Source organism: Passer montanus, unplaced genomic scaffold, assembly GCF_014805655.1.
Source record: "Passer montanus isolate IOZ18808 unplaced genomic scaffold, ASM1480565v1 scaffold86, whole genome shotgun sequence".
In the NCBI taxonomy this organism is placed as follows: domain Eukaryota; kingdom Metazoa; phylum Chordata; class Aves; order Passeriformes; family Passeridae; genus Passer; species Passer montanus.
In genome coordinates this window covers 2,592,015-2,619,435 of record NW_024373923.1, presented here as the reverse complement: position 1 = coordinate 2,619,435, position 27,421 = coordinate 2,592,015, and the positions used below count along the sequence as shown (strand labels likewise).

Sequence of the window (27,421 nt, the reverse complement as noted above, 5' to 3'; positions counted from 1 at the left end):
GCAGTAAGTTGGAATTTTCACAGCCAGCTTTGGAAGGGAGTTGGGGGAAAAAGGAAGTTAAAACTACCTAACCTGATAAAGCCCCAAAGGAGGCTGTGTTTCCAGAGCTGCTGCCTGCCATAGAGCTCTTGCCCTGGGTAAATTGTTTGGGTTTGCTGAATTTCAGTCTGAGTCAGTTTAGGAAACATAGTGGTAAAACAACAGGTTTCCCACTGGTTTGTTTGTTGCATGTTCATCAGCGTGGCTCAGTGGTTGGTACTGGAAGCTGTAACATGTGATAGGAAAAGGACCTTCTCATTTCCCCATATCCACCAGACAACCACAATGTAAAGATAAAATTCCTTTCTGCGCAATGAGAACATGTAGCTGAAGATATGTCTATTTTGTTTTCCTCCTGCTAGACTAAACTTCTCAGCTCTGATACTTTCCAGAACTCCTTCTCTCCCACTAACTTTGTTTCTCTTGAAATGCCTGGAAACCCAGCATGTTCCCCAAGGGTGGTAAAGAAGAGGTGACCAGAGCTCTCTGCCTTCTGCTGCAGCGCCCTGGCCTTGCTGACTCACTCCCAGCCTGTGATCATCTGTTTCTGCCCAAGGAACTGCTTCCAAGTCAGCTGCTCCCCATCCACTTCTCCTGACTGCTCTTGTCCAGGTGGGCGATCCTGCTGGTGTCACAGAATCCAAGAATCCCAGGATGGTTTGGCTGGGTCTTAAAGCCCATCCAGTGCCACCCCCTGCCATGGCAGGGACACCTTCCACTGTCCCAGGCTGCTCCAAGCCCCATCCAGCCTGGCCTTGGGCACTGCCAGGGATCCAGGGGCAGCCACCGCTGCTCTGGGAAACCTGGGCCAGGGCCTGCCCACCCTCCCAGCCACCAATTCCTGCCCAACATCCCAAAATGTGTGCCTGCCCTGTGGCAGTGCAGCCATGGCCTGTGTGCTGTCCTTCCATGCCTTGTCCCTCCTGTGCTACATCTGACTTTTCAGCCCTCTCCTCCAAATCCTCATTATCTCTTGGAACCTCTGTTTCTATTGCAGTCCTTGTCCTTAACACTTCCATGTGCTCCCCAGATAAAAAATACTCTGTTTCTTCTCTAGGTTATTACTGAGATTTAAACCCACAGGAGGTGGGACAGTAACCCAGGTGACACCAAGCCACAGGGGGGGACCCAGGGGCTGCTCCAGACAGACCACGGGGATGAAGGTGCTGTGGGGCACAGGGAGGTGTTAGAGCCTTATCATATTAAATATACTGCTTCTTTCCCCACAAGACCTGTTACCCATCAAATAAGGAAATGCAATTAGCATGAAACTGTTTGTCCTTCATATATCTATGTTGCCTGCCATTTGTCGCTCTATTTTCTTCTTGCCTGCAAATCATTTCCCAGTTACTTGTTCCATAGTCTCTTTGATGTTGTTAATCAGGAACTGAAGTTAACTGGCTTGTGATTTCCAAGTGGTTTTTTTTTCCCTCAGTCTGCCAGCACCTCACCTCTCTTCCAAAAGCCCCACTCCAAACAGTTCTTAAATGGCAGGACTCACTTTCCAAGTCTTCTGGGAAAAAGCCCATAGCAACAAATTCATTTGAGAGCCATCAGTTGATAAACCTCTGTGTAACCTGTCCTTTTCTCATTCTCCCACTGACTTTAGCCCTTTTCCCCTACTTTTGCTGTGCCAGCTGCTGATTGTGCTGGACATTTTGGTACTGTCACTGCAATGAGGACAGAAAATCAGTCTCTTCTGTGTAACCTGTCCTTTTCTCATTCTCCCACTGACTTTAGCCCTTTTCCCCTACTTTTGCTGTGCCAGCTGCTGATTGTGCTGGACATTTTGGGCCCCCACTGCAATGAGGAAAGAAAATCAGTCTCCCATGATTGGCATGTGAGGATGACGCAGAAACATCTTCATAGTACATGACCTTATTTCTTGGAATCATTTGGGTCTGTTGAAAAGACTCATGTAAAAATAACAGGAAGGGAAATTTACAGTCAGCAGAGATTGCTTTCTAGCTAAAAAGAATAAAATAATATTTTATTGACATCATAAAATTAGCAGGTAGCCAAGTTTGAAAAACTCAACTCAAATACTTTCACTTCCTCTTTAAACACTCCAGCTGGGTTACACAGTCAGTTCTTGTCTCAGGCGTGAAAAAAGTGTGATTCCCACACAAAATTCATGTTTTTGCAGTAGGGAAATTGTTCCTGCCTAGAGTTGGATTAGGAAGGGAAAGACTGTGCATGGCTGTCCATCCCATGCCAGCAGAGAGGTTAGCAGGGCAGCATTTCCCTGGAGTGTTCGTGTGCAGGGATCCATGTCACTAACTTGGAATTCTGATTTCTGCCACACCTCAGCACTGTGCCCCAGGCAGCACTGCCCCAGCCCCGAAGCTGTGCCTGCAGGGAGCTGCAGCCTGATGCTCTGCTCTGCTTCAGGGACTCTGATTTGCTGGGAGGGGAATTTTGACCTTGCTGCTGATCTCACCCACTTTGTGAGCTGTGACTGAGAGCAGCCAGGAAGGATGTAGGTGGTGAAACTCCAAACGATGCCTGGTGAGCTGCTCTGTGATATCCCTTCTAATTACAAACTACAGATAAAGCAACTTGGAGAGGTACAGTCTCCCTGGTGAAACCTGGAGCACACAGGGAGAGTAAGGAGATGTTTTCTGAGATGGATCAGCTCTTGGGGCAGGGAGGTAGGGAAGTACCACAGGCAGCTTTATAAAAATAAAACTGTAAATCCACTAGTAGGCTTTGGTCTGTCCTAATCATGCTGGAATTATTCACCCCCCTCTCACACCATGTTCCCTTTATGTAATTACCCTTTGCTCTTTCAAGGCTGAGAGAAAGGAAGGAGAAAAATATCTTTTCTGCTTGCCTGTGGCTGTGGAGAGAGGGAAGCAGCTGATCCTCCACCCTCCCACCCCCTTCCACCGTGGGGATTTGGGGTAAAAAGGAGCGTTTGTCAGATGGCGCCTGGCCCAGACGTGGTTGGGGAAGAACTCTGATCTTTGCACTTCCACATCGGCACCACAGTGACCAAACAGGACTCATGCACGCAGCTGACACCGCCCGCCATGGCCAAAGGCAGACCTGTCCCATCAGCTGCCTCCCTCATTCACTCAGAAAGATCACAGAGCTCTTTTCAGCCTCTGACTCAAAACTCTCAGTCCTCCCCTGAAGCTTGGAGTCAAAGAAATGTTAAGGACTACCTGAATTTTATTGCCAGTGCTGGAAACCTGCATCTTGCTGCTGTTAAATTCCATGGGGAGATACATGGATGCAAAGGAAACACGTGCTGTGTCACAGGTGAATGAGGAGTTAATGGTGCTTAAAGCTCCACCATGAAACATCTGTGGGACTCCCAGCCTGCAGCACTTAGAGCCAGCATGAGTTTAAATTAATCACAATGGTGAGAGAGGAGAGCCAAGACGTGAGGCTGCTGTCTCAGGGGAAACTGCACAAGAGACACAAAAAATGTCTGTGTATGCTGGGGGCTCCAGGCATGCCATGGCATGAGTGACACTGGATGGGCTTTAAGCTCCCTTCCAGCCCCAGCCATTCCAGGGTTCTGTGATTCCTGCCACAGCCAGGCCTGTGTGGCTCTGCACCATGACACGTGGTGCTGGCTGGCAGGTGCTGCCTGTGACAGCGACGTAAGGGAAAGATTTATATTTAACTTACATTTTTAAAATACATTATTAGAAGTTCTGAGCTCTGCTACTGATGCAAAGCGTGTCACTGTGACATGGTTTTATATTTATGTGACTCTCCTGTTCCTGACTCAGCCAGTCATGTGGATCTGAGCAAACAGGAAATCCCTCACCAAAAAAAAAAAAAAATCCCTCAGAAAAAATGCACCCAAAAGACACAAAAAGCCAAGAGTCATGGTTTCCCTAAGCAAGTACTTTGAGGACTGCCTGGAGGAAGAGTCACAAGAAAGCCTGGCTGGAGGAACCCGAGATGGTGAGGAGTGTGACCAGTGAGGAAACCCCAGGGGGATTCAGAACCAGAGAGGAACTGGCAGCTTCTGAAAGCCCCGTCCTGGGAAGCCAGGGGCATCTGCAGGAGAGGACATTTCATCCTGCAGAGGGAAGGGCTGGCGTGCCCAGGCACTGGCTCATGTAGCCACCACAACCCCAGACAAAGAGAACAGGCAGCCATTGTAGGGAAAATTGTCTTTTATGAGGGGCGGGGAGGACTTTGGTTCCCTTAAACAGAGTTAATTTTCTTTCTAGAGGAAGAAGCTGAAAGTTTCTTTTGTACAAAGAGGGAATTGTCCGTCAGTTGATACCAATCAGGTTCTCATGCTTCCTTGAAGGACAGAAAGGCCCCACTGTCCTTGCCAGATTTTCCCACTGCAGATTTTGCTCCTGAAAATGGGCTCTGCTTTGCTGAGTTGCTCCATCCATCAGCATGTGATGTCCTTCTTCCGTGCCTTCCCAGCCCTTCCCTCCTGCCAACGGGGCTTGGAGCACCCTGGGATAGTGCAAGGTGTCCCTGTCCTCGCCAGGGACAGGCTTTAAGGTCCTTTTGCACCCAAACCATCCTGGGATTCTGTGGTTCTGTGAATATATGAAATTTATGTGCCACTCCTTAGAGGTTTCAGGAAGGAGAATTCAATCCAGCCAATCCAGAGCAGACCATGTCCTAGGTATATCCTACATCCCATACACATTCCCAGCGAGGAAAGCCAGTGACCAGGGTCCTCTCAGGCATCTAAGTTAAGGAGAGTCTGTTTTTTCATCAAGCATTAAGGTAAAATAAAGTCACAAGCCATCTGCAATGTCTTTGGAACAAACCCAGTTTTCAGGAGGAAATGTTCTCAGAGGTGATGGAGGGACTTCACAGAAGAATGGGGGTTTTAGAGAATCCACACGTCCCTGTTTATTTTTGGATGTCAAGCAGATGGCAGTGCTGCACATTTGTACACTGTCTATTACACATAAAACGGATTGCTGATTTTTTGTGTAGCTTTTAAGACTGAGGCAACATTCCCCATTAAACACACCATAAAATACTAGGCAAAACTATAAAATACCGAGAACTCAAATGCAAGTTTTTCAGGGGGAAAGTGATGTGAAGTTGTTTCCCTTTCACAAACATCTCAAAGACTAAGTCAAGTAGTATGACAGCATTAAGTCTCTACTGAAATAAACTCAAAAGATTCCATTTAAGCACTACTGTGGTGGTATAACACATTCTCCAGTGTGCAAATCCTTTGTATCAAACTGCTGTGTTTGACTGTGCAAGGATCCCATGGTTGACACCAGAAGTAATTGCACTGGCTTTTAATTGGATGAGAACAAGCTTTATAGCCAGGTTAAACATTGACCTTTCCTCCCTGGCATAATTTTTTTCAACTTGTTATCAGCAAAGCTAATGTGATTATGTGCAAGAAAGCAAAGTTCTTGGCAGTGTATGTGTGTGTGTTCCAGAGCTTCAAAGCTTCAGCAACAGCTTTTTCCCATGACTCCTTTGAGGGCAATGAGCTTGAAGCAATCGCTGATGCACAGCCAATGTTTTACATCCCGTGTTCACTCAGCCCAGGCAGGTCTGGAGCCTGGCATCACCAGGATGTGCTGCAGGAGGTCTCTGTGACAGTCCTGACCTGGGAGCTGTGGGTTCAGGTGGGAACAGGAAACACATTTTTGTCATTAGCTCCATTTCACAGAGTCACAGAAGAATTTGGGTTGGGGGGACCTTAAAGCCCATCTTGTTCTACTCCCTGCCATGGGCAGGGACACCTTCCACTGTCCCAGGCTGCTCCAAGCCCCATCCAGCCTGGCCTTGGGCACTGCCAGGGATCCAGGGGCAGCCACAGCTGCTCTGGGCACCCTGGGCCAGGGCCTGCCCACCCTCCCAGCCACCAATTCCTGCCCAACATCCCAAAATGTGTGCCTGCCCTGTGGCAGTGCAGCCATGGCCTGTGTGCTGTCCCTGCAGGCCTTGTCCCCAGTCCCTGGGCAGCTCTCCTGGAGCCCCTGCAGGCCCTGGCAGGGGCTCTCAGGTGTCCCTGCAGCCTTCTCTTGTGCAGGGGAGCAGCCCCAGCTGTGCCAGGCTGGCTCCATAGGATAAGAATAATTAACCTAAATCCTTTCCATTCCTGTGCCAGCCTGTCCCCACAGACGTCCCAGCAGCGGCACCCGGGGCTGCATTTTGTGGTCGCCGTGTGCGGCGGGGCGGGCCCCCTTGTGGCTCCCTTCCAACTCAGGATATTTTATGATCCCATGATTAAAGAACACCCCTTCTTCAGAACCTTTTAGGTATTCCGCATTTTGCCACACGGGCGGGCAGGCAGGGGGCAGCCGCCGCGGATGGTGCTGAGGAGGCGCCGGGCTGCGGCTCGGGGTGCCGCGGTGTGGAGGGTTCGGAATTACAGCGGCAGTGCTGGATCACCATGAAGGTCTCTTCCAGCCCTGACCATGGGACACCCCTCAGTGCCCCAGCCATGCCGGACACCCCTCAGCGCTCCCGGTCTGCCAGGACACCCCTCAGTGTCCCTGCCATGCCAGGACACCCCTCAGTGTCCCCGCCATGCCAGGATATGCCTCAGCTCCCCTGCCATGCCAGGACAACCCTCAGCGTCCCCCGGCAGTGCTGGATCACCATGAAGGTCTCTTCCAGCCCTGACCATGGGACACCCTTCAGTGCCCCCGCTATGCCGGACACCCCTCAGTGCCCCAGCCATGCCGGACACCCCTCAGCGCTCCCGGTCTGCCAGGACACCCCTCAGCGCCCCTGCCATGCCAGGACACTCCTCAGTGTCCCTGCCATGCCGGACACCCCTCAGTGCTCCCGGTCTGCCAGGACATTCCTCAGTGCCCCTGCCATGCCAGGACACCCCTCAGTGCCCCAGCCATGCCGGACACCCCTCAGTGCTCCCGGTCTGCCAGGACACCCCTCAGCTCCCCCGCCGCCATGATGCCACTTCCGTCCCGCGCGCGTCCCCTCAGCAACGGCGGCGCCTCCATCCGCCATGGCGGCGCGGCCCCCGCCCCGTCCCCAGCCCCCTCACTGCTCTCACACCCTGAGACGCCGGGAGTTCACCGGCTGCGGGCCGCGCGAATTGGCGCTGGTGAGGGGCCACGCCGGGTCCGCCCTGCTCCGGGGAGCTGAGGGGACGTGGGGGCCGAGCCCCAGAGCGGGGCCGGCTGAGGCGGGACCCTCCGGGAGCGGCGCCGGGAGGGGTTCCGAGGAGCCCGGTGCTGTGTGAGGGGTCCCAGGGAGCCCGGTGCTGTGTTTGGGGGTTCTGAGGAGCACGGTGCTGTGTGAGGGGTCCCGGGGAGCCCAGTGTTGTGTTTGGGGGTCCTGAGTAGCACAGTGCTATGGGGGTGTAGACAGGGCTTGTCTAATTTAGGAGGAATTTCTTCACAGAAAAGGCTTTCAGGCCTCGGAAGGGGTTGCACAGGGAGGTGTTGAAGTCCCTGTCCGTGGAGGTGTGCAGGGGAGGACAGGATGTGGCACTCAGTGCTCTGGGCTGGGTGACAAGGTGGGGATCAGGCACAGCTGGGACTTGATGACCTTGGAGCTCTTTTCCAGCCTCACTGATTCTGTGATTACCCCATAATTACCATGAACTTGTCATTTGGTGTTAGCTATTTGCACAGTCATGAATTCAGCTGAAAAACACACAGATTAATAGTTTGTATTTTCAGCCATGAATGGTTTGCGTTGGAAGGGACCTTAAAGCTCATCCAGTGCCATCCCCTGCCATGGGCAGGGACACCTTCCACTGTCCCAGGCTGCTCCAAGCCCCGTCCAGCCTGGCCTTGGACACTGCCAGGGATCCAGGGGCAGCCACAGCTGCTCTGGGAAACCTGTGCAGGCGCTCCACCATCCACACAAAGAATTTCTTCCTACATCTAGCCTAAATTTTCCCTCTTTCACTCTGTGCCCATTTCCCTTGTCCTGCCACTACAGTTCCTGATAAAGAGTAGACCCCTTCCTATCCTGGAAGGGTGCTACGAGGTGTCCATGCTTTCCCCATTTCCCTTCTCTGGCAGGTAGCCAAGCCCACCAAGAGAGACCTCTTCGAGGAGACGATTTTGGCAGAGAGGGCGCTGGAGGAGGAGCAGCGCGAGCACGAACGCGTCCTGCGGGTGTTCCGCCACTACCGCAACGTCTGCGACTGGCACAAGGGCGGCGAGGACAAATGGACGCAGCGCGCTGCCGAGAGGAAGGTCCGGGCAACGCTGCAGCAGTACCTGCAGGAGATCGAAGTGAGGAGAGAGAGGTAGCGAACACACACGTAGCCAGCGCCGCGCCCCTGCTGTTTTCAGTGTGTGCTCAGAGGGCCGGGCACCAGCGACATTTGCTCTGACACAGTAACCATGTAGCCATGCTATTTGGAGCCTCCTGCCCGCCGCAGACAAGGCCAGAAGTAGTAACTTAGCACTTTCATTGCTTGATTTTTAAAGAGAATGAAGAGTACCTTGATACAATCATAAGGTGATGGAATGGTTTGGGTTGGAAGGGGGCCTTAAAGCTCATCGTGTTCCAAGCCCCTTGACAGGTACGCCTCCCACCAAACCAGGTTGCTCCAAGCCTTGTCCAACCTGGCCTGGAACATTTCCAGAGATGGGGCATGGAATCATAGAATTCCAGGGTGGTTTGGGCTCGGTGAGCTCATCCACCCACCCTGCTGTGGACATCCACAGCTTCCCTGGGTAGCAAAGTGTCAGAAATTCAGTTCAGTGTCGCTGAGGGTTTTGTTGCAAACTCTTCAAGCTGATGTTTAGCTCCTACAAATAACACTTTGCAGCACAGTCATCTGAAAAAATTAAAATTTTCCAGAAGTCTTTCAAAAATATTAAAGGTGAAGCACATTGCTGCAGTGTAAAGATCAGAATTATGCTGTACTGATCTTTGGAAAAAATAACGTGATTTAATTTCTCAGTTACTGTTTCACATCAAGTGACTTTGTAGCTGTGAAGGTCATTGGTTTGGTGTCCTGGTCTAATGTGCCTTCAGGGGAATGGGTTCCACAGAACCCCTGGGGTTAGAAGGAACCTCCTGAGATGATCTGGTCCAGCCCTGGAGTCACCTGGAGCAAGCTGTCCGGAGTGTGTGTCCATTTGGGTTTTGCTTGTCTCCACACATGGAGGCAGCCTGTCCAATATCTGACCACACTCTCAGTAAAAAGAAAACAAACTGTTTTCTTCTGTTCATTTGGAATTTCACGTGGTTTAATCTGTGGCTCCTTGTCCTGCCACTGAGCACGAATGAGGAGTAACTGTTTTCCTGCATCCCTCCCTTCAGGAGTTTATGCACATTGGTAAGATTCCTCTGTGCCTTCTCTTCTCCAGGCTGGACCGTCCCAGCTCTCTTAGGAAGGAAGTGTAGGAGGGATCCTCCCGTTGGGAAAGGCGCTCCAGTCCCTCAGTGTCCCTCCACTGGCTGCTGTGCTCGGGCCGTGTCCTTGCGGTGCTGCAGAGCCCGGAGCTGCAGCAGCGCTGGGGTCGGGTCTCAGCAGTGCCGAGAGGAGGCATGCCCTGCCTGGGCCTGCTCGCAGCGCTGCTCCTCCCGCAGCCAGTGGCTCTCTTTGCCACAAGGGTGCATCACTGGCCTGTGCTCAGCCTGTCTGCCGGGACCCCGGGTCCCTTTCTGCTGAGACACTGCGGCATTTGGGCTGAAATCGCTGATTTCTGGACTCGGTAGCCCCAGGTGTCTCACTGCTGGGATTAACAGAGAAGTAAATGATGATGTGTTTAAAAACTGCCTATTTGACATAATTTTCTCATCAAAGATATTTCAGGATGAAGTGTTTTGTGGAGTGATGCTAAAATAGCAAGAGGTCGTTGAGGAAAGATACAATTATAGATGCATAGAGGAGGGAGGGCATCAGGAAAGGTTCTTCCTCCAGAGAGCTGTGGGGCACTGACCAGGATCCCCGAGCTGCCGGAGCTCCAGGAGCGTTTGGACACTGATCCCAGTGATGCCCAGGGAGGGATTGTTGGGGTGTCTGTAAGGCCAGGAGCTGGACTGGGTGATCCTGGTGGGTTCCTTCCAGCTCAGAGTGTTCTGTGGGTCTATGCTGAAAGATAACCATAGTACAAAATCTAATTGTCATCAGCTGGTGTCAAATGTAGTCTGAGAAACAGAATAGTTTGATGAATGGGGAACTGAAGTCATAAAGCAGCTTTGAAAGTGGGTTTGCAAGATTAGGAGTTTACTGTGCTTGGACAGAATCACTCATGTTGTCCTGTCAGATTCCCTTGATGGACACAACACGGCTGATCCCTGAGTTAAAATTTGATGTTCACTTCTCTGACATTTGCAAGAGGTGTTGAAAGGAGCCCAGTGCCCACTTTGTGTTTATAACAGATAAACAAAAACTTTGTCCTTCGGCAGAAGGATTGATTTAGCCTTTATTCAAATGTTTTCATTACAGGCTCCGTGACTTGCTGGAGGCAGAGGAGAGCAGGCACCTTGCTGAGGTGAGAGCACTTGAGGAGGAAAAGGCACAGCAGAAAGAAGTAAAGATGAAGGAACAAGCAAAATTACTGAGGGAGAAGAAGGAGCAAGAAAGACTACAAGTGGTGGCTGAAAAACGAGAGCAACAGTTCAGGTATTGCCATAAAAATATCTTACAAAAGAGAATTTGCCCAAAGTAAATATACAGGGAGAACTTAAAAAGAAGGTGGCAATAATAAACTGAGGAAGGAAAGATGAAAGTGATTGAAACAGTAAGACAGAAAAAAATCAAAGTAGTTAATTCTTGCAAATGTAGTGTGTCCTCCTTGTCCCATGAGCATCCCTGCATTTCCACCTGCCAAGTCAGCCCTTTTTGTAATTCCTGCTCCAGGTTTATACTGTTGGAGTGAACAGGCTGCAGGGAAGGTTAATTTGGCTTAAATCAAGCTTACTAAGACAACATGTCAGTAAAGATTCTTGAAACGTTGAGACTGTCTAAAAAGACAGTGGGTTTTTTTTTTTATTTATTGCATATATTTCAACAGTAGCAGCTGCAGCTAAGGGTTTAATGCAGCCTGAAGTTCTGTGCCAAATCTTCCTGACTGAAAGCATTAACTTGCAGGTACTTACTAGGACCTGAGGCCTTGGCATGAAATCTGCCTTCTCCCTTTCTTGTAAATCTGGTTTTCCGAGGGAGGGATGAAAGAAATAATATTGTTATTTAATTGTGATTATTTGAAGTGTCTTTCCCGGTCTCCCACGGTACTGTGGAATCTACAACACCTGCTTCTCAGTGTGCACAGGCTGGGGATAAAAATCAACATTGGCTCTTACTTGTGCATAAACACTAATTAACTAATTCCACAGGTAAATGTTTGTTAAAATGTTAAATGTTTGTTAAACCTGTTTCTTGACTTAGACAGGTGTTAGAAGTGCATATACTGCCTGACTTCACATGGTGGTTTGAAAATGTGGCCCTTGCCTTTTACAGCTTCTGATTTGTTCTCTATCTATCACACAAAGAGGTTGAAACTCACTTTTAAAGTTTGGAGGGAGTGCTGCTGGAGTGCCATATTTATTTTTGTACTTGTATCTTGTTTTACACACCAGGGAGATGTTACGTAAAGGTAGGTGTCTGAGTGTTGGTATCTTTATATTCACTGGGAATCTGCATTCCTGTTCTATTCAAAATTTCACCAAAATCAGTTACAGGAACCTAAAGTCAGTCCCAAACAGGCTTAACCTGCCCTGTCAGCTGAATTGCACCCCAGCCTCTACTGACTTTAATTACGTTCTCATTGATCAGAGTGGGAACTTAGCACATATGCAGATTCCTGTTCAGATGTCTAATTTTAGATATTTTAATTGCAAAATGAATCACACCACTGAACTGCATCATCTGGTGACACATACTTGAACTTTCATGCTGTAGTTGCCCGTCCTAATGTCTCAGGTCCTTTGTCTTACTAGTGTAGCCCTGTTGATCTATGGGTCACTCAGTCTCATGGGATTATTTCATCCTACCATTATCCTTTTGCCTTTCCCACTCTGCTCTGGGATCTAAGCCATATTCACAGCACACAGCATCCTGTTAAAAAGTGTTGCTGAACCTTTGCTGTTGGTGTTCTGCTGGCTGCCTGTTTTCAGAGGGCTTGGAGGCAGTGAAGCCATCTCTCCTCACAGCTGTTGCGAGTGGCAGTCTTGGGGTACCTGCATGTATTTGTCTTGTTTAAGTAGCCCCACATCTGCTTTTCTCTGGCTGTTAGATGTTATTCTTCCTCCTAAGCCATCCTGGTCCAGGCAGAGATCTGGGAGCAGGATTTGCTGCTCAGGAGACTAACACTTCCTGAAAATCCACAAGCAGGAGTCTGTAATTGTGTCACAGCTTGTTCTCTGGGGCAATGGTCTCCAATCCTCTGACTGCAAGCTCTAGCTGTAAAAACTTTAAACATTCACCCCAATATGTTTATTTCTCAACTATATAAATATATAATAATATACTGTGCTGGTATATTGTGTACATTATAAAACATTTGCACAAATAGAAATTAAAAAGGATGAGGTAAAGATGAAATAAATGCTATTTTTTACTTTGCAATGTTATTTATCAATGATACAAAACATATTCTCTTCCTGCACACCTGCCCCCTTTGGAGATGATTACTCCAGGGCACACCTAGGAGCCCTGGCAAGTCAATCCAGTAGCAGGTGGATACAGACATGATCTTCTGTTTCTCTTTGCCTGTGGATTTTCAACTCTTTTGAATATCTTTCTGAAACCTGATACAGACTTGTTTGTATTTCCTTTAACTCCAAGCAAGGTGCTCTGCCCTTTTTCAGGCATGCATTCTCAAACCTTGAGGTATAGGAACACCTACACTACCAGACATTATTCCAGAGCACTAAAAGGCAGCATTTTTTATTTTTTGTGGCTGGTTGCCATGGCCTGAGGGTACAGATGTAACAGCTTCTCAGTAGCAATGTTAACCAGGAGAGTCCTTTGTCACAAGGTGACAGAGGGGACAAGGCTTGGACCATGGGAGTCCTGCTGGAATTCATTTTCAGGGAGGGCTACACCTTGTCTGAGAAGAGACTCAGCCAGTACTAGCCTGAGGACATGTTCATCATTGGTAACTTTAAAGAAAACTGCAATGGCTTAAAATTTGCATAAAACACGGATCACATCCTCTTTCTTGTGGTAACATCAGAAGCATCCATATGGGGAATGATGTTATCCCAGCCACATCGTGCTGCAGCCATAAAATGAATAAATAACTGAGGAGGTTCTGTCTTTGGGAAGTAGCCACATCCAGGCACAGTTTTAATGTTAAGAAGCTTAAGATAGCAAAGTGAGGAAGAAAACCTGCCATCTGGGGGAGCAGATGTTTATGGGTTGGTGTAAAAGCTGCTTTGAGGGAATTATTTTGATGAAATCAAGCAATTAAAGGGTTATTTTATATTAAAATTCTAACAATGCTGAACATAATTCACTCCTACTCCCCTGTGGGAATTCAATAAATATCAGGTTAGTTTATAATCACAGAAAAGAATAACTAGTTCTTTATTTCTTCAATCCCAAGAGAACTTTGAACCCATTGTGTTAAGGTAATACAATGATTGCTAATTGTAAGATGTCGAATCTTAATAATATCAAGATTTAGAATCTTAATAATAGCATGTTTCCCTCACAACATTTGAGAAATATGTTTTTCATGAACACTAATTAGTGCTGTGGTCTTTCATCATCAGTAACTCCCACCCAGGAGAAGAAAGGCTAGACTCCAGTGGTGAAATGTAAGAAAACCATCAATGACTTAGTTCGTTTGATGACCTGCTGGGAGCAGGGTGCTCCTTGGAACGTGCCATGGCTCATGGCAGGCACATCCCTGGGCTGCTCTCTGCTTTTATTGCTGGGTTCAACAGTGGTCAGGAGGTTCCTGTCTTGTCCAAGAGGTAAAACAACCATCCCTTTTCACCAGCCTGCACTGTCACTGAACTACAGCATCTCATCATGGAATTTTGGGTTGGAAGAGGACTTCAAAGTCATCTTTATCATGGGCAGGGATACCTTCCACTGTCCCAGGCTGCTCCAAGCCCTGTCCAGCCTGGCCTTGGGCACTGCCAGGGATCCAGGAGCAGCCACAGCTGCTCTGGGCACCCTGGGCCAGGGCCTGCCCACCCTCCCAGCCACCAATTCCTGCCCAACATCCCAAAATGTGTGCCTGCCCTGTGGCAGTGCAGCCATGGCCTGTGTGCTGTCCCTGCAGGCCTTGTCCCCAGTGCCTGGGCAGCTCTCCTGGAGCCCCTGCAGGCCCTGGCAGGGGCTCTCAGGTGTCCCTGCAGCCTTCTCTTGTGCAGGGGAGCAGCCCCAGCTGTGCCAGGCTGGCTCCAGAGCAGAGGGGCTCCAGCCCTGGCAGCATCTCCGTGCCTGCTCTGCACTGGCTGCAGCAGCTCCACGTCCTTGTGCTGCTGGAGCCAGGGCTGGGGCAGCTCTGCAGGTGGGGTCTCACCTGAGCCCAGGGCACAGGGGCAGGATCCCCCTGCTCTGCTGCCCACGCTGGGATCAGCCCAGGGCAGGGGGCTCAGGCTGGGGCAGGTTCAACAAATAGCAAGCAGAATGGAAATGTTTTCACAGCAGTGCTGTCCCTTTCTCTGTTTGTGTCAGTGCCCTTCACCTTTCAGCACAGGCTCCCCAGCACTGGGTGCTTTAGCCAGGAGGATGAACAGAGAGATGTCCTTGTTCCCAAGGAAATGTGGGGCAGCAACTGTTGAATGCCAGCAGAGAGAAAACCTCTCTCTGCTGACCTCTGCTCTGAAAATTAAATAACTACCCTGATATGAAGATTGGTAATATCTTTGAGGTAGTTGCCTGATGAATATTTAATTATTTTTGTTACACAGGATAGTCAACTAAAGCTTGTGCAGTGTCATAGTATTTCACATTGTTCAGGTAAGTACTGCTGCCATAAAGCTGTTAATGATTCAGGCTGTGATATCTTCTGTGAATTTCTAAACACCTTTGCAATGATCTGCATAGATTCATTCAGCATGAAATTGTGAGATATCTTTTCGCTTCACAGCATTCACATGTGTCTGTCACATATTCTCAGACCGTACACATCCTTCACACTTGCAGGTCTTTGCCTTTGTCTGCCAGTTTCACATTCTGACTTAATGAAAATCTATATCGTGTTTATAGAACAGAATTAAAATGCTTGCAGATTGTTCAAATTAAATAATGTTTGATGGCATGTGTTGATCTCAATAGTGCTTTGTTTGCAAAAGTAAAAGCAGAATCTGCAATTAGAACAGTGTTCTTCACCTGAAGATAAATTACCTCTTTATATGCAACTCAGTTGCAGAGAGTGAATGAAAATTGAAAGCTGCATTACTTATTTGACTTCCTACCTTCTCCAGGATTTTATTGTGACTTGTCTGAATTATCCCACAGAATTTCACTTTAAAAATTAATAAATTTCTAGTGGATCCTGCTCAACCGTGTAACCCACATTTCCACAGTTACAGTACTTTTCTGAATATGAATGATCTTTCAGGTGACTTACCAACCTATTCTAAGTCTTAATTTGAATAGGGACCAACCTACATGTTTGGATAAGTGTAGCATGAATGTGTTTTATATGTTAATACAAGATATATATGCACACAACCCCCCCATGTTCCAGCTACATGTAGAGTACACATTGTATATAGAATGTGTGGATGTATTGTGTGTTCATTTAAACTCACAGAATATCCCAAACTGGAAGGGACCCACCAGGATCACCCAGCCCAGCTCCTGCCCTGCACAGCCCCCCAGCAACCCCACCCTGGGCATCCCTGGCAGGGTGTCCAGAGGCTCCTGGAGCTCTGGCAGCCTCGGGGCTGTGCCCATTCCCTGGGGAGCCTGGGCAGTGCCAGCACCCTCTGGGGAAGAGCCTTGCCCTGATATCCAACCTAAACCTCCCTGGCACAGCTCCAGCCGTGCCCTGGGTCCTGTCCCTGTCATAGGGAGCAGAGTTCACTGCTGCCTCTTCACTTCCCCTTGTGAGGAAGTTGATTGTGACTTTTTTTTACAAATTCAAATCCTTTAGCTCATTACATCAAAACTTCCATCACATCAGGCTCTCTGTGGTTCCTTAGGTTCCACAAGGAATGAACGTCAGACCAGGGGTATAACTGGTGTCCTGGGTTGCTGTGTTTTGAGCAGTGAAGAGCTGAGAACCTTCATTCACCACACACCTCCAGACCTGCTTATTGTTTTGAGACTTTTTAAAAAAAACTTTCACCTTGCCTTCCAGAAACCAATGTCACGAGTATCGCGAACACTGTAAAAAACTGAGTGAGAAGGATCTGGGTGACTGCCAGCTGGCCCAGCAGACTCTGAAGGAGTTACTGAAAAAGGAAGAGAAGATGCAGGAGAGGAAGTTGGAAGAGATTTGTGAGAAGGAGCTGTTGGCTAAGGACCAGGAAGAGGAGCTGAAGGCGCAGGAGGTGGCAGCGCGGATCCGGGAAATGGTGGATGTGCGCGACGCCCAGGTGGCCGTGCACGCCGCTCGCAGAGAGGAGAAGAAGCAGGAGATCAGACAGGATGCTGAAAGGCTGGTAATTTCCATAGTGTTCCCCATTCAGGCTTGGGCAGAAGGCCCTTTAATGATAGGCTTACTAGACGTTTAGACTAATCCACACCTTATTTGTATCTTCACTGATTCCATTAGTATCTGAGCCTGTGCTGTTAAGCTAAGCCTCTTTTCCAGAGCTGTGGCAAAGGCATTCCCGTTTACAGGGGCAGATACATCTTTTGAAACTCGGCACTCTAAAGGGTTTTGGCACTCATTCTCTCAGAGGTGTTGTGGGAAATGGAAATATTTTAAAGCTTTTGCCAAATACCTTTGTTTTTTTTTATTTCCAGTTTCCTGCAGGATAGCAGCGGAGTCTTGTTTCCCAGCTGAAATATTTATTTTATAAATATTTTTAAAGCAAATTAGCAAGCAGCACTTAAGGTCTCTTGCCTGTTAGACCTGGCTGCTGTTGAGCTCACATCAGATTTGGCTACCTTGGCCCAACTGCTCAGCCACTACCTTCTTTTTTCATCATCCTTTTCCATCTCTCCTGGTCTAGTTTTGCTGGCTTTAGTCTGGCTTGCTAGTTCAGTGTTGTGTGTTGACTTTGAATTATGGGAGGCTATTTAGCTCAGACTCAATCTTCATTTTGCAGCTATTTACATGTAGAGGCTGAATGATCACTCAGGATACTCTGTTAGACACTGGAATCTGGTGCTGGCATCATATACACTTCCCCATTTTATAAAAATGAGACAATAATGAATCTAAAGCTCTGAAAATGCTGGCTGTGAAAATATTCCAAGCTAGACTAATGTTTTGCTTATTTAAAAACATGTAGAATAGAATTTTATTTTTTTTTTTGTAACAGCTTCTAAGGCACTGCCATACCTCCCAGGCAAAAAATGCTGGTCCTTAACTGGCCTTTTCAGAAAAGCACTATTAGAATAGAGACTCTGCATCTTCCCCTGGAGACAGCAGCCTGGGGCTCTGTCAAGGAGATACATTCCTGGTGAAGTGGTTGAGCCTCTGAAAAAAAAAAATCTTCCTTTGAAGGAGAGTTTCTGTATGGAAAATGCAATGTAATCCATTCTTAGCAGAAGAGGGATGTGGCAGATGGTCTCATTACAAGTTTTTCATTGCAGGCTGGTAGCCCCTAATGACCAGGAGTTTCATCTGGGTGAATGGACAGCTAAGTGTGCATAAAGGTTTCTCCTGGTTGTTGCAATGAAAATAGAATATTTAGTGAAGGAGAACTCGCACCTTTGGCAAGGTAGACCACATGTGTGCACCAGGATATCTCAGAGGTGGATGACAAAGCAGAGACAGCAATTTTTGCTTTAGCTACATTAGCTACATTAGCTGCCTTCCTCCTTTGTCTTATTTGTCCCTTAAAGAATTGTGATTTCTTGGAAAGAGATTGACTTCAGGTTATCTTGACTGTAGTGTCAAGAGTTTGTGCCATAGCACTTTGGTCCTGGCATGCAGAAGGGTGCTTGGTAACCACTTGTTTGCACATTTGTTGTGTTACCCCAGTGAACAAACCTTCATGGATCCCATCCTTGGCTGCTCTCACACAGCTTCACTGATGTCAGAATTCATCCAAAGACACGTGCCAACTTGCACAGCAGACTGCTAACTATTTCTGCCTTCTTTCCACCTTTGCTGTTCAAAGCTTTTTGGATTTCTAATGCTATTCCTCAAATTATATATAAATTGAGTTTCAAAGCTGTTTCACCAGCTTCTGAAAGTGAATTTGACAGTTCAGGCAGATACAAAGTCAGCTTTGGCTCTGAAATACTGCAAGAACCCGTGGGTGCTTTATGTCCAGCATAAAAAGGGGTGTTCATCAGGGAGTGCAGCTTCTGCTTCCCTATGGAAAGATTAGACACGCTGTTTATGACAAACCTGCTAAGGCATTTTTAAAGACTCATTCACATTATAAAAGAGACATTTAATTTAAAAACAGGTTAGCAAAAAACTGTGTGCCTTAGAGACAGCTGAAACATGATTTCTGAGATAATACAATGCTAATGATGGTCACACACTGTGTTATGACTATGTTTCAGTGCAGTTGTGCTTGTACACTTATTCAATTGCAAGATGTCCAGAAATTATACTTATTAATTACTTAATGATGCTACTTTTGAATGTTTTTGTGGATAAATAATCTTGAATATACAAATACCTATTTGATCACAAATATGCATTTCCGAGTTGTCGTTGTTTCTTTCTTAAGAACTCAGTTTCACTGTACATTTTTCCAATATGAAGTGGAATATGAAGTGGGATGATTTAAAACCATGGAGATTCAGTAACTGTCCATCAGAACACAAAGATAGAATCACTGACTTATAGCAGCTTTATGACTGGTAGAGATGCAGTGCTCTGATCACCCAACACAGGCAGAGGACAGATAATATCTACAGAAATGTCAGGAACACATGGCCCTGAACGTTGTCAGTGCTTGTGGCTGTGTATGAACCCTTGGATATAGATCAAAAGTACTGCAGTGACACTGATTTCCCTAAAGAGATTACTCTATCTGCCTGAAACATTTGGAAAACACCCAGCACAATACCATTTTTGTACTGAAGTGCATGTGATAATTACAGATAAAAATCCTGAATTCTAGTGAATGATATGCTGAAATGTTCAGGCCTTACCCTGTTTAGTGGATGACACTATTTCTGGGTTGCCAGCAAGGTTTTCCTCTTCAATGTTGCAATAAACTAACTCTAGCCATCACTTAGTTTGAAGTTACATAGTAATTTTACAAGCTGGCTACTTTTGTCCATGTAGGAAAAAGAGCTGCACCAGTTAAGGAAAGAAAATGAGGACCTGGAGAGGAAGAAGCTATATCAGCAGAAGGAATGCAGGGAGATGTGGCTCAAGGCAGTGCAGGACAGGCAGAAGCATCTTGATGCAGAAAAACAAATTCAACTTGCCGAAGAGAAGATGATCTTGGAGAATGATTTTGAGGACACCGACAAAGAGTATGAGAAAATAAGAAATAAAAAAGTAAGGTGTTTCATTGTGAACTTGGGGGGCAATACCTCGTGTAGAGCAGTTCTGTGGCCCTGCACAGGGTAGCAGAGAACAGACACAAGCCCTTCTCCCTGAACGAGATAATTCTTTTGTTGAACAGCCTGCTGCCTCTCCTCCTGCCAGCACCCTGCAGCTCTGCAGGAGCCCATTAGCTGTTAAAACCACAGCTCTTTAAAGCCTGCTTTGCCATCAGCAAGGCTACCAGGCTGGATAAATGAGGTGGGGGCTCTCAGGAAATCCTGGAATTTTGTCCCTCCATGCTGATTTCATTGTGTATAAATCACCTGAGCTTTATCATCCTATCGTCCTTTTTTGTGGACATAATGGAGGCTGGACAACTATTTTTTGTTTCATGGATCTGATGTAGTAATTATTTGTAGCTGCGGAAGAAAGGAAATATTTATTATAATAATATTAATATTATTATATTACTTATTGTAATAAATGAATACTAAAAAAATTAAATTATTTAAAAACAATATATAGATAGATGCAAGCTCTCATGTTTTATTTCTTGGAGATGCCATGAATCAGTGGATGTGTCTGTAATTTCCTGAAGCTAAAACAAGTAGATTGTCCGACTTCAGTGTGCAAATGAGTCTCAGGGTATTTAGGACACAGGAGAGAGGTGGTTAGAAGCTCCTGTAGGTTAGGAAAGTTGTATCAGCTCAATGTTACACCTTGCTGCAGAATTACAGGAGGTGATATATATTATATTACATATTATATTGCATATATATTTACATATTACATATTATATTTAATGCAGGTGACACTGGAGCTGCTGTGGAAAGCAGCTGTAGCTGTGGAAAGTCTGTGCTGTAGGCAGCTGAGCTGCTGTGGGTAAAGGGATCACTTTGTATTTGTTCTGTGGTCTGGCCAGGTAGAGGATTCTGAGCAGTTCTTTCCCATGGCAGGTTTTGGAATGGTCTCTGGGCTCCCAGATCCCACACTGGCTGTGAATCACCACTTTTCTTCAGGGTTTGAAAGGCTGTTTTGAACTCATTTACCCAGATCTGCAAATGTCTGTGTGTTTGCAGCAAGCACTGTTGAAGGAGCAAGTTAATTACCTGGATCATCTGGCTGAGCAGCTGAGGAAGGAGAAGGAGCAAGAAAGAGAAGATGAGAAGGTCTTCAAGGAAGAGAGGGACAAGGTTTGGGCTGAGAGGGTTGAGAAACAGAAGCAAGAGCGGGAGGCTCGATTTCAGCTGCTGAGAGATGTCGTGAACACAAGGCAGTCGCAGATGATGGAGAAGTGTAAGTGGTTGAGCACACGTCTGGGCAGGGGCAGTGCAGCACCCTGCTGCTGGGAACAGACCATGTGACAGAGTGGACAGCAATGTGACCCTCCCTGAACCTGTTCCCAAAATGCACTCCTACAGGCATTCCTTATGCTAATTCCCTGTTGCCATCACCAGGGCAAAGCCTGGTAAAGTAAGGATTGCATGGGCAAACAGTCGTTGTTATTAATTATATTATTGTGAAGCCTTGAATGTGAAATTTTTCCAGATCTGAGTGGATGAAAAATAATTAAGCTGAGAATACACTTGCTGTTGTTTGTGTGCCACTTCAGAAACAACAAAATTCAAACCTGTTATTTAGGCTACTTAGCCCAAATGCAGTCTTACAAGCTTGCAGTCCTTTCAAGCTCAGCAGAGCTGTTGCCTTCTAAAAGGAATTTTGGTTTTGCTTTCCAGTGCAGAAAAAAGAAGAGAGGAAAATAGAGATTGCTAAAGAGAAGAAGGCAATGGCTGAAGCAGTGAGAAAATTTGAATATGAAGAAGAAGAAGAACGTATAAGGTATTTTTCTTCTATGCCATTGGGCCATTTCTTTGCAGATCAATCTTTTAAACTTGCCACAGAGCTGTTTGTTTTGGGTTTTTTTTTCTGATAACTCTAGAGCACTGGGTGGACTTCCTTTTATTTAGAGAAGCTTTCCCACCACGTACCTTATCAGTTCCAAACTGCCCAAGAGCAGACTTGTGATACTGCAGCTGGTATTAAGTCATTAATTCTGACCTCAGAAAATAGTGGTACCTATGCTTGTGTTGGTTTTCTTGATCTTCATGTGACTTACATCAATCATATTTCCTAAGCACATCCCCTCACACTCTGAGCTGTTGTTACGAGTGGCAGAAGCCTGGGGAGGAGGGATAATGAAAGGTTTGCTTGCTCCTGCCCCAGGAGAGCAAGTGTGTCCGGGCTTATTGCTGAACTCCACCCACAGACATCCCTTGAACAATCCTGTGTCAGCCACCAAAGCACCACTAACCCGGGCTGCACGGGGCTCTCCTAGTGCCTCTGGAGGAGCAGATCCTTACACGCAGTAGCTGGAATGTTCCTCTGGGTGTCATGCAAAGCCTTGGGCAAAGGGCCTTATCTCACTTACTCCCCTTTATACTCCTGCCATTTCTCCACTCTTGTCCGTGGGACACAAGTAGCTCCTTCCCGAGCCGGGATCTGTTGTGTTCTCTGAGGGCTTTATTGGGAACAATCTCCTGGCTGTGGCAGAAGTGTCACCCTTGTGAAGGAAGCACGCTGGGCTCCAGCTGGGATATGCTCCACTTAGCAGAGATGGCACTCAGCAGTGTCAGGAAGGGTTTGTGGCTCAGCTCTGTTGAGGTAGTGCACAAGTTCTGACTACTCTGCTGGCATTCAAGTGTCTGTGTAACTCCTGCTCCAGAAGGGCCTGAGCACATAAGACTTCCTCTGCTTCTCCAGAGGGGACTGAAAGCAGTACACGAGTCCTGAGGTGCAGGGGAAGATTGATTTCTTCTGACAGCCACTTCCAGGAATATCAGTGCAGCAGGGAGTTGTTCTCAGCAGGAGGGTGAGGATGGGTGTCAGCAGCAGCACTGAGCCTGAGCCAGGGATGGACTGAGACCCAGCACCCCATCCTCTGTCCTCTCACCATGGCCGAGGAGCAGGGAGGGCATGCTGGTTACAGGGAGTTATTCTTTCCATCTTTATTGTCGAGCAGCAGTTTTACAGTCTGCTTTATAGGACACAACAGAGTGCAGTTAACTCTGGAGAACATAGCATGCAGCATTTGGGTAATAGTGGCAGTTATTCTTAACTGCTAAAAGGAGCTTTGAATGGTTCTTTAGTCTATGCTCGAATGCCAACAGATTACATAATAATAATAATAATAAAGTTTATTCTTTTTACTCACACTGCTTAAGTAACCTATCCATTTGGCATTTCCAGAAAAGCACGGAAAGCCAAAGAATACAGAGACCAGCTCGCATCTCAAATTGCCTATCAACAATGGCTCCAAAAAGCTGAGGAAGAGAAGAGGAAGAAAGAACACGAAGCAAACATGGAAGCAGAGAGAGAGTACCAAGAAAAGATACAGCTAATTCTGGCAAAGTCCAGCAAGTCTGAAGTAAAGAGCCCCACTGCAAAAAAAGCACTAATGCCTGACTCTTAAGGGCATCACTCACTCTGGTATTTAGCTCACTCAGTTGCCTTTAAAAATGTTTTCTTATGATGCTTACATCTGACTTGAAAGAACTCTCTCCACTGTGATATTCAAAACATTTAATTGGAAATGACAAGAAACATAGTATTTTAAAGTTTATTTTTCCCCCATGGATTTTTTTTACAAATCTAATCCAATCCAAAGTGCTTGACATTTTAATTCAAGAATACTGTCTACCCTCTACAATAGAATAGTGTATTATTGTGACATGCATAATGCACAGGTATTCTTTTTAATCTGCACAAAGAAAAATTGTAGAAAACTTCTAGTAAGCCTTTATTAAAGTGCCTTTCAAATGGAAAATGTTTGCAAGATTATTTTCCTTGTATTTAGATACCAAGTATAAAACTCTGAATGTATTTTACTGTGGGGTGAACATTAGAAAGCTGATATTCTTTTGCAAGATTCTGGTTTCTGTTGAATGATCTGTGGAATACTGGAGTCCCAAGTCTGTGCATCCTCTGCTTGGGCAGAATTAAGTCTGCAGGGCTGAAGTTAGAGATGTCTTGTTAAAAAGATTTGTTCCCTCTAATTTTCATGGCACCCCTGCCTCTCTGGGCTTCCTTGGATCACTACACTGGACACATGGAATGGGGGCTGGAGCACACATAATTTAAGGCAGCAGCACAGAAGATGGCTGGATGTCCCCAGGAGGGGCTGGTGGTTGTGGCAGTGGGGAGCAGGGACACCTCGCTGGCCTCTCTGTCCCCACACCACCTGCAGGAGGAGCAGGGGTGACCCAGCTGCTCCCCACGGTGCTGGCCAGCTCCTTGCTAGGTGTTTCTTCAGTTTTTCCTCTGTCCTGCTCAGGAGGGAAGTGAAGAACCCATGTAAAACCCCTCGTCCTTTTTTGCTCACAGGCTTTGTGGCATTTGGAAATGTTTTATGTTCTTTTTTCATTTTTCCGTATGAGTCTCTGCTGCTGCTTGTCTGCACCTGTTTATCTCTCCTTCAGCCTTTCAGTTTCTGCCATCTTTCCTCCCACTCCAGCTTTTTCACCCTTTTTTTCCAAAAGTTCCATCTTTCACTAGCCACTTGCTCTGCCATTTTTGTCCTCTCACCCTCCTTTTCAGCATGTGGCTCCCTGTTGGCAAACCAAATTGTGTTTTTATTCTGTGAGAACACAAATGGATGCGCAGAGGAGCTGATAAATTGCTGGGATCAGAGCTCAGGAGCCCCAGATCCCAGACATCTTGGAACAAATGGGAAATAAACACCCTGCAAAGTTGTGACCTCTTGGTTTAAAGCAGACACCAAGTTGAGAAACGCCTTTTTGTTCCCTGTGGAGAAAAAGGCCAGGTGGAGATGTGTCAATCTGAAACAGTAGCAGTGGCCTTTCAGCAACCCAGCTGATTCTGGGTGTGAGTGGTGGGAAACCTGGCCCTGATGAGGGCAAAAGGAGTGTGGTGGGATTTTATTGTTGCTTACAGACAAAACTTCCTGAGCCACCAGGTGGGAGAGAGACAAGTCTGCTGGAACTCTTTCCATCCCAGCAGGGAGCCAGACAGACCAGAGCAGTGCTTCTCGAGGATTCTTCCTTGGATTCCTTGGATCCAAACAGGTACTGAGGAAGGAAGCTTCCAGGAAAGTGAAGCCTCAGGCTGGTAGCCAGGGTGTCGTGCCCTTGCACGGTGCTGTTGAGCAGCCATCTCCAAAGCTGCACAGAGGACATCAGAGCTGCTCCTGCTTTGCAGGTGGGAAAGGCCATCCCAGATAAAGCAAATAGTTTCCTCAGAGCAGAGAGCTGAGGTAGTCACAGGTCTGTGCTCCCACCACTGAGTCAAATTGGCAGAATGATTAAGAGATTAATTTCCTGGTCTGCTGCAGACTCCTGAAGTAGCCCGTGCAAGCAATGTAGATTTTCCTCTACTATTGTGACCTCCCTTTGAAAAATGAAGATAATAGCACATCCAGAATTCCAGGATTAATTAAAGCATGTTATTAAAGGCTGTGACATTTGTTGGGTACACCCGATATGAGAGATAAAAAAAATACCACGCTGGTGAGCTTTGTGAATTCAAGTCATCCAGAACCATAATAAATCTCCCTTTTTAATAAAATAATAACTCAGAAGAGGTGGTCAGAGCTATCAAACATTTATAGAGTGTCTGAGCTCCTGCTCCTGGAGGCAAATTTCCTCTGCAACGAACATGAGGTCTGCACAAGATTAAAAGATCAGACTGGAAGAAGTTTGCCTTCAGCAGGAGTGAATTCCCATGGGATAACGGGCAACTAAACTCTTCTGAGACAGAGCTGTGGGTGGGTGAGCGTGCTCTGGGGCTGAGCCTTTGCTGCCAAGGGCTTTTCAGGATTCAGGTTGGTCCAGAAGAGCTGGTGAGGCTGGCTGGGCCAGAACCTCCTTGAGAGGCACCTTCTTGCTGCCCCAACAGACAAGCAACACAGTAAGAAAGATTTTCTCTCTCTGGACTGAAGGGTTTCCTTAATCCTGCAGATTTCCATCTCCTTCCAGCTCCTTGGATCCCCCTGCAGTAAACTGGGTAAATAGGGCACCGAGCAGAACGTGCTGCAGAGCTTGGTGGTGCCTGTGCCTGCCTCGGGCCAGCGCTCACGTTACACCTCTGACTTGCAGGTCACTGCAATTCCAGCAGAGCCAAGCACAGCTGGAATTGTGGCTTGCAGGTGCCAGGAACCTCCAGAGCGTTAGCTGCTGCTCCTGCAATCCTGTGGCATTTCCTGCCCCAGTGAGCAATCCTGCAGGGAAACCAGCTATTAAACCTGGAGCACAGGGACACCACGGGTGAGGGAAGCAGCCTGGCCCAGGCTTGAGCCTGCCCTGCACCAGGGCTCTGAGCCACGCAGAGACAGAACCACTGGCATTTAGAATCCTGGCAGTCACAGCCTCTTTGCTTAGACACGTACCAGGGCTCTGCAAAATATTCTTCCCAGTACTTTTAATTAAATCTGTCATGGTGACAGAGGACGAGCAGAGGTGTGGAGCGTGTGGGTGGCTTGCCTGTGGCAGGGCTGGGAATGCCAGTCCCTGATCACATCATCCCAGACTCACTCCAGAATTTGAATCCTCAGCATCTCCCAAGGCTTTAAGACTTCTCTGCATGTACCCATCTGCTTGCAAGGGCTTTTATACCGACCCCAGGGCTTTCCATGGGGTGTTTTTGGCCACACACGGGATGATGAGCTCTGGAGTGGTTCCCCATGCCCTGTGGCATGGTGCTGGCTTGGTCCCTGCTCCCTGGGGCTGGGCTGCAGGGCTCTGGACAGAATCAGTTCTATTTGCAGGAGTGTTAATTATTCATTGCTTTATCACCTGGAATAATTTATCATTACTTTAACCCAGGCAGGAACCCTTGCTGCAGAAACAGCCAGTTTGACCCCAGCCAGGGTGCTGTGACTCTGCCAGGCTCCAGACTGTGCCCAGATGTGGCACGTGGTGACTTCTGTGTGGCTCAGGAGGAGTGAAATCCAGATCTGAGGTCTTTGGGACATCTTTGCATGCAAAAATTCAGGACTTGGGGTTGTACTTAGCAACAGCCAGCCCTGTCCTGATGACATTTAGAGCTGTCAGAATTGTTGCTCCTCACTGGCCTGTGCCATCACCTGTCCATCCATCCATCTGTTCCTGGGGTCTCCATGTGTCACTACAATACAGAACAAGGCCAGGACCTTAAAATGAACTCCTGTACTTGTAAAGAATCCACTGGCCGTGCTTAAAGGGGAAAAGCCCCTGGTATTTAGTTAATTTTTACCTCAAGGTGCCTTCCATATGAATGCAAGAGGGGTACCATAAACTGCTATTTAAGAGCCTGTGCCTGTTAAATTCGATCAACAGAAGTTCTGATTCCCAAATGGAAAGAAGTTTCTCTCTCCTGGAGGAGACAATTTCCAGCAACTCAGCAGTCGGGATGTACTTCAGGGATTCTGTATGTATTTTGGGGTTTTCATTTTCTGAGTTTAATTAAAGTTTTAGATTAATGGAGAATCGCATGTGACACCAGCTGGTATTTCACGGGAATGTCTGTGCTTTGCCTCTGGGCTATCACTGAAAGCTTTGCTTCTAATTCCACCAGTGCTCCACGTTTTGTTTCTGCAGCTGATTTAATGAAATGAGAGGAGCAAGTTTTGTTTGCCTGACTAAGCTCTCTTGGAGGCTTTGCAGGGATTATGCTGTCAAATTTTCCCAGGGCAATTTCTAGACGTGGTGCAGTTTTTTCTCCCCTTCCCAGACTCCCCCCAGAGCCACCTGCAATATTTTTTTTGTTTTGGATTCATCAAGGATATCAGAGCTGGAAAAGACAGGTATCTGCAGTGCTGGCTGTCCTTCCACCACATCAGCACTGCTCCCTGCCAGGCTGTGGGGTGGAAGAGGGAAAACATGACAGAGGGGAAGAGTTTTGTCCTGCAGGGGACAAGGAGCGGGGTGTGAGATGCCACCAGCGATCACTCT

The 27,421-nt window shown here is 47.2% G+C and overlaps 1 protein-coding gene across 1 annotated transcript; it reads left to right on the top strand.

Moving 5' to 3' along the window:
- The first annotated feature begins 6,973 nt into the window (after positions 1-6,973).
- On the top strand, positions 6,974-23,258 carry CFAP53 (cilia and flagella associated protein 53). Its single transcript, XM_039733351.1, has 8 exons — positions 6,974-7,072; positions 8,001-8,230; positions 10,388-10,564; positions 16,209-16,512; positions 19,272-19,490; positions 20,558-20,774; positions 21,215-21,317; positions 22,725-23,258. Exons 1-8 carry the CDS (start codon positions 6,974-6,976, stop codon positions 22,945-22,947), a joined length of 1,572 nt encoding a protein of 523 aa, XP_039589285.1. The 3' UTR covers positions 22,948-23,258.
- Positions 23,259-27,421: the final 4,163 nt, after the last annotated feature.

Bases quoted from the DNA above. Each gene is read 5' to 3' on its own strand.
- CFAP53 (XM_039733351.1), top strand. From the start codon at position 6,974: ATGGCGGCGCGGCCCCCGCCCCGTCCCCAGCCCCCTCACTGCTCTCAC. The intron at 7,073-8,000 runs GTGAGGGGCCAC...CTTCTCTGGCAG, and splicing joins GGCCGCGCGAATTGGCGCTG to GTAGCCAAGCCCACCAAGAG. The intron at 8,231-10,387 runs GTAGCGAACACA...TTTTCATTACAG, and splicing joins ATCGAAGTGAGGAGAGAGAG to GCTCCGTGACTTGCTGGAGG.